The sequence below is a fragment of the Phyllobates terribilis genome, unplaced genomic scaffold, assembly GCF_046119375.1.
Source record: "Phyllobates terribilis strain yellow unplaced genomic scaffold, ASM4611937v1 Scaffold_1__5_contigs__length_1240528914, whole genome shotgun sequence".
Classification (NCBI taxonomy): domain Eukaryota; kingdom Metazoa; phylum Chordata; class Amphibia; order Anura; family Dendrobatidae; genus Phyllobates; species Phyllobates terribilis.
In genome coordinates this window covers 893,513,405-893,526,337 of record NW_027362761.1, presented here as the reverse complement: position 1 = coordinate 893,526,337, position 12,933 = coordinate 893,513,405, and the positions used below count along the sequence as shown (strand labels likewise).

The 12,933-nt window shown below is 45.7% G+C and overlaps 1 protein-coding gene across 4 annotated transcripts in view; it reads right to left on the bottom strand.

The window, feature by feature from the left end:
- Nucleotides 1–12,933, bottom strand: part of ZGRF1 (zinc finger GRF-type containing 1) — a 140,123-nt gene that overhangs the window by 34,731 nt on the left and 92,459 nt on the right. For all 4 annotated transcript variants that reach the window (XM_073640577.1, XM_073640567.1, XM_073640549.1 and 1 more), the window contains 2 exons: nucleotides 12,817–12,931; nucleotides 10,697–10,950 (listed from right to left, as the gene is read on the bottom strand). In XM_073640577.1, coding sequence (XP_073496678.1) covers nucleotides 10,697–10,950; nucleotides 12,817–12,931 — 369 coding nt within the window. The remainder of the gene's footprint in view (nucleotides 1–10,696; nucleotides 10,951–12,816; nucleotides 12,932–12,933) is intronic.

Below are 12,933 nucleotides of genomic sequence, written 5' to 3'. Positions count from 1 at the left end.
GTGAAGCGTATGTTCCTCAGAATCCCTAGGATTAGGATAGAAGGAAGGGAGAGTGATTACTTGCGTCCTATGGAACTTGGAGGCTACCTTTGGAAGATAGGCCGGGTCTGGTCTTAAGATTACTCTATCCATACATACTTGAGTGAATGGATGGTTAACGGATAGTGCGTGTAAGTCACTGACTCTACGAGGTGATGTCAGGGCCACCAGTAGAGCAGTTAAAGTTAAGATTTTTTCTGAAACCTTCTCTAAGGGCTCGAAGGGAGGTTTGGTTAATGCTTCCAGAACTAAATTAAGGTCCCAAGGAGGCATTCTTGGAACAGGAATAGGTCTGGATCTATGACAGGCTTTAATAAATTTAATGATCCATCTATTTGCTGCCAAGTCATAATTATACAGTGCCCCCAGAGCTGATACCTGTACCTTAAGAGTACTGGTGGCTAGTCCCATGTTTAACTCCTTCTGGAGGAATTCTAGTATGGCCTCAATAGGAATCCTCCCTTTGGCGGACTGACCCGAGGTAGACAAGAACTTAGCCCAGGTTCTACCATAGATTCTAGTTGTTATCGGTTTTCTACTTGCTAGAAGGGTAGTAACAAGATCCGGAGAAAACCCCCTTTGCGTCAATAGCGACCCCTCAAAATCCAAGCTGTCAAATGCAGTCCCGCTCTTTGGGGATGACAGACTGGGCCCTGCCTGAGGAGATCCGGGATGTCCGGAAGAACCCATGGATCTGCTTGGGACATTCTCTTCATCCAAGTGAACCATGGTCTCTTGGGCCAGAACGGGGCGATCAATATAACCCTCGCCCGTTCCTCTCGGATCTTCCTCAGGATAGTAGGGATCAGTACTAAAGGGGGAAAGGCATAAGCTAGAGTGAAATCCCACGGAATCTGCAGCGCGTCCACCGCAAACGCCCCTTCTTTTGGATTCAGGGAGCAAAAGGTTTCGGTCTTCCGATTGTGTCTATTTGCAAATAGATCTATCTGGGGCTGTCCCCACCGATCCACAATCTGCTGAAAAACGGCTGGATTCAACTCCCACTCTCCTTGTTTCAGGATGTGACGACTCAAGAAATCGGCCTTTATGTTCTCTTCCCCTTTTATATGCAGTGCCGAGAGCGTAACCAGCCGACTCTCGGCAAACCTGAAGATCTGATCCGCTATTAACATCAGAGGGAGAGACCTGGTACCCCCCTGATGATTGATGTAGGCGACTGTTGATCTGTTGTCTGACATTATCCTGACGTGAGGACCCTGAAGAACAGAACTGAATTCTTTTAGAGCGTTTCTGGCTGCCAACAGCTCTTTCATGTTGGAAGAGAGACTTGTCTCGCTGTCCGACCAGAGGCCTTCTACAGAACGATCCCTTAGGTGAGCTCCCCAACCTTCCGCACTTGCGTCTGTTGTAATTGTATCCGACACCTGGGAGGTCCAAGGAACCCCCAAAGATAGGTTGACCGAAGATGTCCACCAGTCCAGGGAGTTGATCACGACATCTGGAAGAGATATTTTCCCATTCAGGCGACCTTTGAGCCGACTGTCCGCTGCCAGAATCTCCTGTTGAAGACATCTGGAATGGTGCTGGGCCCACTGAACCGCCGGGATGCAAGATGTCATTGTACCCAACAGAGACATCGCACTCCTCAGGGTCATGGTCGGATTGCTGACAACCTGAGATATTAGGGATCTGATCTTCAGCTTCTTTTCCTCTGGCAGAAGACAGGTTTGGTTTTCTGAGTCCAGAATGAGACCCAGGAAAGACTGAACCCTCTTTGGTTCCAGCCTTGACTTCTCCAGATTTAACAGCCAACCTAGGCATCTTAGACTGGCCATGATGTCCGCCAGGGCTAGAGCACAGAGTTGACTTGATCTGCTCACTACTAAGAAGTCGTCCAGATAAGGGATGACCAGAATATCTCTTTCCCTCAAGTGCGCCGTGACCTCCAGAATAATTTTTGTGAAGACTCTAGGCCCCATGGAAATGCCAAAGGGAAGAGCAGCGAACTGAAAATGCCTTACGTGCCTGCCGAATTGTACAGCTACTCTTAGAAACTGTTGATGATCTGGCAAAATCGGGACGTGGTAGTAAGCGTCCTTCAGATCGAGGACGCACATAAAACAGTCCGGAAATAACATCTTTATGGCCGATTTTATTGTTTCCATCTTGAACGGCCTGTAGATTAAATGGTCGTTCAGCCTCTTTAAGTTCGCAATGGTCCTGAAGGAGCCGTCCGGCTTCTTTATTAGGAAGAGAGTCGAATAGAATCCTCTTCCTTGCTCGGGTGCAGGTGTTTCCACCAGAACTCCTTTCATGAGCAGAGAGAGAACTTCCTGCTGTAAGGCTATCTGTTCCGCTAAACCTCTGGGGGCTGATATTTTGACAGTGTTCTTGGGCCTGCTTTTGAACTCTAATGTGAGCCCCCTCCTGATTATCCCTAAGATCCAAGAATTGGATGAAATTTCCTTCCAGGCAGGCAGGAAGTGGGACAATCTTCCTCCCACCTGGGGGGGAACTGTCACTTAGGGGCTTTCTTATTCTCGGAGGAGGGACCCCCGAACATGAAGCCTCTGTTATACGGCTTTCGGTCTTTCCAGTTACCTTGGTCTCTGGGAGCTTTACTGCGGCTGTATTTTCTCTTCCGAAAGGAACTGTTAAATCGGGAACCAGACACCGTGGGAAATCCATGTTTTTTGTCTGCGGCTTTATCTAGGATGTCATCTAGACCTTTGCCGAACAAGAAGTCCCCCTCACAAGGGATTGAGCACAGTTTAGACTTTGACTGCACATCCCCTGGCCAGCTCTTGAGCCATAGCGCCCTACGGGCTGCATTAGAGAGGTTTGCAGACTGGGCAGCCAGCCTAACTGAATCTGCCGATGCATCTGCCAGGAATGCAGCCGCTCCCTGCACAAGAGGAAGGTCGGATAGAATTTTCTCCCTGGACACATTCCCCCTGATCTGGTCTTCCAATTGTTGAAGCCAGATCATCATAGATCTAGCTGTGCAGGTCGCAGCTACTGCCGGTTTAAGGGCCCCTGCTGACGACTCCCAGGCTCGTTTAAGGAAGGACTCCGCTTTTTTATCCAGCGGGTCTTTTAAGGCTCCTAAATCCTCAAAGGGCAGAGTGGATTTTTTTGAAGATTTTGAAAATGCCACGTCAATCTTAGGGGTTTTTAGCCGCATCCTCATCCTCAAAGGGGTACCTCCGCTTGGAGGATGACGGCAGCTGACCCTTCCTCTCCGGTTTCTTCCATTCCCTTTCTATCAGAGATTTAATCCGGTCATTGACCGGGAATGAGCGTCTCCTCCTTTGGTCTAAGCCCCCGAACATAACATCCTGGACTGTTCTGGGCACCTTGGTATCGGTAATACCCATAGTCCCTCTGACGGCTTTAACTAGTTTCTCAGTATTATCAACCGAAAAACAAGGTCTGCCCCCCCCCATCATCATCCGAAGACTCCGATGACGATGAGGAGTGATTAGAGGAGGAAGGCAGTTCTCTCGTAAAACGGGACTCCACTGATTCCTCTGATTCTGAAGAAACTAGTTTTCGCTTCTTCTTTTTGAGTGAGGTTAAGCCTCTTAAAGACTCTCTGACCTCTGTCTGGATTAGATCCTTTAATTCTAAAGAAAACCTGGGGGACTCCTCTGCAATGGTTTTCTGAATACAGTCCGAGCAAAGGTTTTTGGCATAGGAGGTGGGAAGACCGATTTTGCATAAAGCACACTCCCTGTTTTTACTTTTAGCACTACACTTCTTCGCCTCCTGCCCCAAGAAATGAAAGGAGAAGAAGGAGGAAAAGAGAGAGAGAAGAGCACATTATTCAGGGTGAGACTTTCACGAAGATCACTCACCACACTGCCGTTCAGACTAGGGTACCGGAGGTGGTGGTTGCTGTTCACATGAGGGCTCCCATCTGGCGGAGGTGGACTGACGAAGTCTTTTCTGACCAGTCTTGCCGGAACTTGTACGCCCTCCACTGCTGTGACTTTGTCGATGGGAAGATTCTCGTTCCATTTGTCTAAGCTGCTAGCGCTGCTTTGATGGCTGTGGCTGCTGCTGTACTTCCTGTGGCGGTGACAGCTGCTGCCCAGGTGACTGCGGCTCCTCATCCATCATGGCGGGGATGCAGACACCGCCATCCTGATTGCTCCCCATCCTTAAAAAGCAGTAGGGCTCCACCTCCTTTAGGCTCCTCCCCTTCCGGCAGCGTGCTCATTTCAATCTCTCTTCTTTTTTTTTTTTTTTTTTTTTTTTTTAATTTTAGCCAGCTGGCGCGCTACCCGCAGATCCACTCGCTTCTGCGCGTGCGCAGCCCAGCGGCACCCGGCGCGCTTGCAGCGGGATGACAGCTTCCCACCCGCGCATGCGCAGACCCGGCTTCCGGCGCACTCCGTGATAGGGCGCGTCAGCACCCCGCGCGTGCACAGCTTGGACTTCCGGCGCGCTCCGTCACAGGGTGCGACGCGACCCCCACGTGCGCAGCCCGGAAGACCTGCCGGCCGGCGCGCTCAGTTCGTCTTTGCGAGGCGCAGACCCTGCCGCAGGCCCCGGCGCACGCGGGGAGGAATCCAAAAAAGCAGCACCTCCTCCCCACACGCAGACCCGGGCAGCAGCCAGACGGGCTGGGAACAGGGACCATCTGCTGCTTCCACGGCCTCCAGGCCGCACCGTCCATAATCCAGGTACGTGAGGTACCACCTGGTGAGGCTCCCATCAGGGACAGGAACCAAAAACTGATGCGGAGGAGAGGTACCGCCTTTTTATTCAGTAGGTTCCTGTCCTTGGTGGGCGGATACCCTCTCTCAGGTGGTGCTGTCATGGGAGAAGGGGAAAATAGAGAACATCCAACAAGAAATCAGCTCCCAGCCACCAAGTGCCGTGACTCCCTCCCCACATTTGACCCAGTCGCAGAAGAAGAAGTCTCCAGGCTCCTCTCTTCTTCTCATCCAACTACATGCACCACTGACCCCATTCCATCACACCTACTCCAGTCTCTCTCTTCAGTCGTCACTACTCATCTAACTAAAATATTCAACCTCTCCCTCTCTTCTGGTATCTTCCCCTCCTCCTTCATCACTCCATTACTCCATTAACAAAGCCCTCTCTTGACCCTTCCTGCACAAACAACTACAGACCAGTCTCCAATCTCCCCTTCATCTCTAAACTCTTGGAGCGCCTGGTCTACTCCCGCCTTACCAGTTACCTCTCCATTCACTCTCTTCTAGATCCATCACAGTCTGGCTTTCGCCCCCTACATTTAACAGAAACTGCAAAGTAACCAATGACCTTCTGACAGCAAAACATAATGGTGAATACTCTCTGCAGCTTTCGACACCATTGACCGCCACCTCCTACTCTGTATGCTTCACTCAATCGGCATAAAGGACACTGCTCTCTCCTGGTTCTTCTCTTACTTATCTGACCGCTCTTTCAGTGTATTGTTTGCTGGCTCCACTTCTTCCCCTCACTATTGGGGTCCTTCAGGGTTCAGTCCTTGGCCCTCTTCTCTCTCTACACAGCCCTAATTGGACAGACCATCAGCAATTTGGCTTTCAGTACCATCTTTAAGCTGATGACACACAACTATACACTTCATCCCCTGACCTTACCCCCACTGTAGTACAGAACACCAGAGACTGTCTGGCCGCAGTTTCCAACATCATGTCTGCTCTCTATCTAAAATACAACCTTTCCAAAACTGAACTACACTGCTCAAAAAAATAAAGGGAACACTCAAATAACACATCCTAGATCTGAATGAATGAAATATTCTCTTTGAATACTTTGTTCTGTACAAAGTTGAATGTGCTGACAACAAATTCACACAAAATTCATCAATGGAAATCAAATCCAGGCCTCCATTGGTTAATAAATTTGGAGTCACCCCCAAAATTAAAGCGGAAAAACACACTACAGGCTGATCCAACTTTGATGTAATGTCCTTAAAACAAGTCAAAATGAGGCTCAGTATTGGGTGTGGCCTCCACGTGCCTGTATGACCTCCCTACAACGCCTGGACATGCTCCTGATGAGGTTGCGGATGGTCTCCTGTGGGATCTCCTCCCAGATCTGGACTAAATCATCTGCCAACTCCTGGACAGTCTGAGGTGCAACGTGACGTTGGTGGATAGAGCGAGACATGATGTCCCAGATGTGCTCAATCAGATTCAGGTCTGGGGAACGGGCGGGCCAGTCCATAGCTTGAACGCCTTCATCTTGCAGGAACTGCTGACACACTCCAGCCACATGAGGTCTGGCATTGTCCTGCATTAGGAGGAACCCAGGGCCAACCGCACCAGCATATGGTCTCACAAGGGGTCTGAGGATCTCCTCTCGGTACCTAATGGCAGTCAGGCTACCTCTGGCGAGCACATGGGGGGCTGTGTGTCCCTCCAAATAAATGCCACCCCACATTATTACTGACCCACTGCCAAACCGGTCATGCTGAAGGATGTTGCAGGCAGCAGATCACTCTCCGCGGTGTCTCCAGACTCTGTCACGTCTGTCACATGTGCTAAGTGTCCCTGCTTTCATCCGTGAAGAGCACAGGGCGCCAGTGGCGCTTTGCCAATCCTGGTGTTCTGTGGCAAATGCCAAGCGTCCTGCACGGTGTTGGGCTGTGAGCACAACCCCAATCTGGACGTCGGGCCCACACACCACCCTCATGGAGTCGGTTTCTAACCGTTTATGCAGACACATGCACATTTGTGGCCTGCTGGAGGTCATTTTGCAGGGCTCTGGCAATGCTCCTCCTGTTCCTCCTTGCACAAAGGCGGAGGTAGCGGTCCTGCTGCTGGGTTGTTGCCCTCCTACGGCCCCCTCCACGTCTCCTGGTGTACTGGCCTGTCTCCTGGTAGCGCCTCCAGCCTCTGGACACTACGCTGACAGACACCGCAAACCTTCTTGCCACAGCTCGCATTGATGTGCCATCCTGGATGAGCTGCACTACCTGAGCAACTTCTGTGGGTTGTAGAGTCCGTCTCATGCTACCACGAGTGTGAAAGCACAACCAACATTCAAAAGTGACCAAAACATCAGCCAGAAAGCATTGGTACTGAGATGTGGTCTGTGGTCCCCACCTGCAGAACCATTCCTTTATTGAGGGTGTCTTGATAATTGCCAATAATTTCCATCTACTGTCTATTCCATTTGCACAACAGCATGTGAAATTGATTGTCAATCAGTGTTACTTCCTAAGTGGACAGTTTGATTTCACAGAAGTTTGATTTACTGGGAGTTATATTCTGTTGTTTAAGTGTTCCCTTTATTTTTTTGAGCAGTGTACTTCTGCTACCGCAGTCTACTCACCTCCCTAAATCTGACATCTCTCTCTCAGTGTGTGGCACTACAATAACACCTAGCCAGTAGGCTCACTGTCGGGGTGTTGTGTTTGACACCAATCTTTCCTTCAACTTCCATATACAATCTGCTGCCCACTCTTGTCGGTTGCACCTGAAGAACATCTCTAGAATCCGCCCCTTTCTCACCATGGAAACTGCAAAAACCCTCACTGTTGCCCTGATCCACTCCTGCCTGGACTAATGTAGCTCTCTATTAATTGGCCTCCCCCTCACTCGACTTTCCCCTCTCCATTCCATCCTTAATGCTGTAGCCAGGGTCATCTATCTGGTTAATTGTTACTCGGACACTTCTGCGCTATGCCAGTCATTGCACTGGCAGCCCATACATTATAGGATCCAATTTAAATTGCTTGTTCTCACCCACAAAGCTCTCCACAGTGGGGCACCCCCCTACATCTCCTCCCTCATTTCTGTTTATCGGCCTACCCGTTCTCTATGCTCGGCAAGCTACTTTTGACTAAGATCCACACTAATCCGTACCTCCCACTCCCGGCTCCAAGACTTCTCCCGAGCTGCACCTATTCTTTGGAATGCTTTACCCCAAGAAATCAGGATGAACCACAACTTACACAATTTTAGGCGCTCCCTAAAAACACATCTGTTTAGGGTGGCCTATCACGTTCCCTAATCGAAGTCATTTTAAATATTTATAGCTCATTCATTATTTCTCCAAACATAATTCTCCACTGAACTCTCCATCGCACCCAAAAGCACTACAAGTACTGGCTGGTGATTAGCTCATGCAGCCTTTATCTATCCCTCATCCCCTCAAGATGGCTGGACCATCATTATAACCAAGCCCCTGTACTTTGTGTCACCCCCACCTCATTGTAGATTGTAAGCTCTTAAGAGCAGGGTCGTCATTATTTTTGCTTTAATTATTGTATTATCTTTAGCTATGTTACTTATGACTGTTGTATATGAACCTCTGAATTGTAAAGCGCCGTGGAATATGTTGGCGCTATATAAATAAAGATTATTATTATTAATTAAAGATGAACTAAAATCTTTTCAGGTGGGAAAATAAAAATAAAGGACTTAAATAATGTGGTTGCATAAATATAATAAACATGGCACATCTAGAACTTGCAATCTTTGCCCACTCTTCCTTGCAGTAGTGCTCCAAATCTGTCAGATTGTGAGGACATCTCATGTGTACAGCGCCCTCTTTAGGTCAGTCCACACATTTTCAAATGGATTCAGGTCTGGGCTCTGGCTAAGCCATTTTCTTTTGTTGATTTGCAGGTATGCTTAGAGTTGTTGTCATGCGGAAAGGTGAAATTCCTCTTCATCTTTTTAGCAGAGGCCTAAAAATTTTGATGCAAAATTGAGCGATATTTGGAACAGTTGATCATTCCCTCTTGACTAAAGCCCAGTTCAAACTGCCGAAAAACAGCCCCAAAGCATAATAGTGCCTCCACCGTGGTTCACTGGGGGTACAATATTGTTTTGGTGATGCACAGAGTTGACTTTGTGCCAAACATACCTTTTGGAATTATGGTCAAAAAATTCAAATCTCAGTCTCAACAGACCATAACACGTTTTCCCACATGTGCCTTTGGCAGGCTTGATGCAGGTTTTGACAAAACATAGCTTGGCTTGGATGCTTCTCTTTCTAAGAAAGGGCTTCCATCTTGCCACTTTACACACAAGCCAGACATATGAAGAATACTGGAGATTGTGGTCACACAGAGTGCACAACCAGTACTTGCCAGAAATTTCAGCAGCTCCTTTAATTTTGCAGTAGGCCTCCTGGCAGCTCTCCTCACAATTTTTCTTCTTCCCTTTTCATAATTTTTGAGTAACATCCAGTTTTAGGTCCGGTTATTGTTGTGCCAAATTTAAGCCACTTCTTGAGGTGTCTTCACAGTGATCCAAGAAATATCTAACGCCTCGGAAATTTCTTTGTACCCTTTCTCGGACTGATATCTTTCAACAATGAGATCTCTTTGCTTTGTAGTAAGATGTTTACAGACCATGCCTTTTGCTGTAAAATGCAACTCAGAAAATGTCAGTAAACCCTAACCCTACTAGAATAGCTAAACTTTATATGGGGTTAATCAGAATCACTGTATATAATGGTAGCTGTGTACTGAGTACTATTTAACATGAGTTTAAATGGGATTTCATTATTTATATCCCCCCCTTTAAATAATTTCAGTTTTGTATCTCACTGGATTTATTCAGATTATCGGTGACATCAAAGGTGGAAAAAGTTCCAAAATTATACTTTTTATGTTTGTTTTTTTTACATGACAAAAAACTGTCATTTCAATACTAGTGTGTAGACGTTTTATATCCACTGTAAATAACTAGCAGCACAAGCTTTTTACATATGAATCTAGAAACTGCCTTTATGTCATTTTGGGCTGTAAGATGACACAAAGGCCACAATGTATCAGAACTATTAAGTGGAGTACATTTCTGTCATAATCTGCACCACTTTTGTGGCATGAATCATCATTAATTTGTTGGCCGTGGTCAACCACGCCCCTCCCCACTAAGCAATGCCAATTTTCAAAAAATTGTAAAAAGGTGCAGTAAAAATGGCAACTGTTTTTTTGCATAACTACAAGTTGCACAATAAATTTGTGACATTTCAAACAATTTTATGCTAGAATTGTAATGAAAACAGTTTGCTAAATCAGAGCCCAAGTCTATGGACATCAACCTTCTTGTGAAAGTATTATCAGAAAAAGACCTATTGTTTAAGCCGGGCTTTTGTGTTAAATGTATTATTTTTTGTCTTTTTTTTTTTTACATATCACAATCTGTATTCAAAATAATAAATAGAAATCATACAATTTTTACACTAGCCACTGAGGCTTTTTAAGATTCCAATTTAAATTTATTTCAGGAAACAACACATGTACATAGCCACAAGTTGAGATCCCGACCCTACATATATTTTTTATTAGGAGCATTTGCAAAGGTCATTGTATAAGAAGGGGGAGCAGCGTCAAGTGTAACATTGCCTATCGTAATTGGTTGATCCTGTTTTATCACCTGTCATTGTAATCCTGCCTCTGATAAGGAGCTTGCTGAAAACTCTTCATGAAAGACAGGAAATAAGAGTCTAAAAAAGCCCCAGTGGCTAGTGCGAAAATTGCAAGAATGTGAAAAAAAAACCCTGATGGCAACATTTTTTGAAAAATACATATAAACACAAAAACTTGATTTAAACAAAAGGTTATTTTCTCATAATAGCTTCTCCTTACATATTCCCAATACATAGGTCCTCCAAGAAGTGCAAAAAGATTGATGTATCCTGTTTGTATCTTTTTTACAATAAAGAGAGTGACTGAACAGAATAATAATTTTTCTCTTACCATGAATGATTGTGATGGGGGCAGGCCTGGAACCCTGGAATTCATCAGAGATAGCCATCATATGTGCTATTTGTAGCATTGCTGTGGTTTGGTCCTCATTCAATGAAAACTGTGTGATCATCTCCATTGCTAAATTCAACACCAACTTATGATCTGCAATATTACATTTGCTGGGGACTTTAGCAGTGACTGCAGGTGGGTTGAATTTCCCTCTAGGAATTTTTGTTGGTTTCTCATATTCAGAAGACCTGAAACTAGCGAGAGAGACAAATCATATAGCGATTTCTTGTAACATACTCTAGCTGTGCGGTTGTATGCAATTTACAGTGTGATTTGCAGGATGATAATCTGACTGGTAACTGCACTCTGTGTTACAGTGGGTACGGAAAGTATTCAGACCCCTTCAAATTTTTCACTCTTTGTTTCATTGCAGCCATTTGGTAAATTCTAAAAAGTTCATTTTTTTCTCATTAAAAGTACACTTTGCACCCCCATCTTGACTGAAAAAAACAGAAATGTAGAAATTTTTGCAAATTTATTAAAAAGGAAAACCAAAATATCACATGGTCATAAGTATTCAGACCCTTTGCTCAGTATTGAGTAGAAGCACCCTTTTGAGCTAGTACAGCCATGAGTCTTCTTGGGAATGAAGCAACAAGTTTTTCACACCTGGATTTGGGGATCCTCTGCCATTCTTCCTTGCAGATCCTCTCCAGTTCCGTCAGGTTGGATGGTGAACGTTGGTGGACAGCCATTTTCAGGTCTCTCCAGAGATGCTCAATTGGGTTTAGGTCAGGGCTCTGGCTGGGCCAGTCAAGAATGGTCACAGAGATGTTCTGAAGCCACTCTTGTTATTTTAGCTGTGTGCTTAGGGTCATTGTCTTGCTGAAAGGTGAACCTTCGGCCAAGTTTGAGGTCCAGAGCATTCTGGAAGAGGTTTTCATCCAGGATATCTCTGTAATTGGCCGCATTCATGTTTCCTTCAATTGCAACCAGTCGTCCTGTCCCTGCAGCTGAAAAACACTCCGATAGCATGATGCTGCCACCACCATGTTTCACTGTTGGGATTGTATTATCACCAAAAAGTTCTTTGTCTCATCAGACCAGAGAATCTTATTTCTCATAGTCTGGGAGTCCTTCATGGGTTTTTGAGCAAACTCTATGCGGGCTTTCATATGTCTTGCACTGAGGAGAGGCTTCCGTCGGGCCACTCTGCCATAAAGACCCGACTGGTGGAGGGGTGCAGTGATAGTTACCTTTGTGGAACTTTCTCCCATCTCCCTACTGCATCTCTGGAGCTCTGCCACAGTGATCTTGAGGTTCTTCTTTACCTCTCTCACCAAGGCTCTTCTCCCATGATTGCTCAGTTTGGCTGGACGGCCACGTCTAGGAAGACTTCTGGTAGTCCCAAACTTCATCCATTTAAGGATTATGGAGGCCACTGTGCTCTTAGGAACCTTGAGTAATGCAGAAATTCTTTTGTAACCTTGGCTTTTTACAATTAACCAAATGGCTGCAATGAAACAAAGAGTGAAAAATTTAAAAGGGGTCTGAATACTTTCCGTACCCACTGTACATTTCATACCAAGAATACGGATATAGTAAATATCACTGGGGAACATAATAGAGACAGGTATTTTACAAAGGCTACATTTATACATCAATTAGAAGTGGACCTTTATTTTCAGGAGTCATCATAGTGGCTTCCATTTTTTATTTCATTGAAGAGTTGTATTTGTCCCCAAGCCAATCAAAAGACATGTAGAAGGTCACATTTTTTATCAAATTTATCACTAAGAAAAAGTCTTCTGATTTGCATCAGTGTTTCACAAATCCCCATAGACTTGTACTTTAGAGTCTGATCTGCAAACACGGATGAGAATAAGACGTGCTCAGACTCTCACAGATCTCATCCTTGGATCAGTGACTTACACACATATGTGAAGAGATCCAGATTTAACTATGTATCTGTATAGGGTCCGATAAAAAAAAAAAAAAAAAAATCAGATGGCAAGCTGACATTTCACACAAATATAAGGCTGCATTCACACATATGTAGTGAAGTTAAAATCCTTCTTACCACGTGGGGATAGTCTTTCCATTAGAATAGCTTTACTTACATCATGAGGAGATGAGGCATAATCGGCAGAGAGGGCGGGTTAAAGTGCTCCTGTATGTTTCTCAAACATGTCAGTTCTGTACTTGCATTACAAACCAGTAATGCGTGGACAACCACT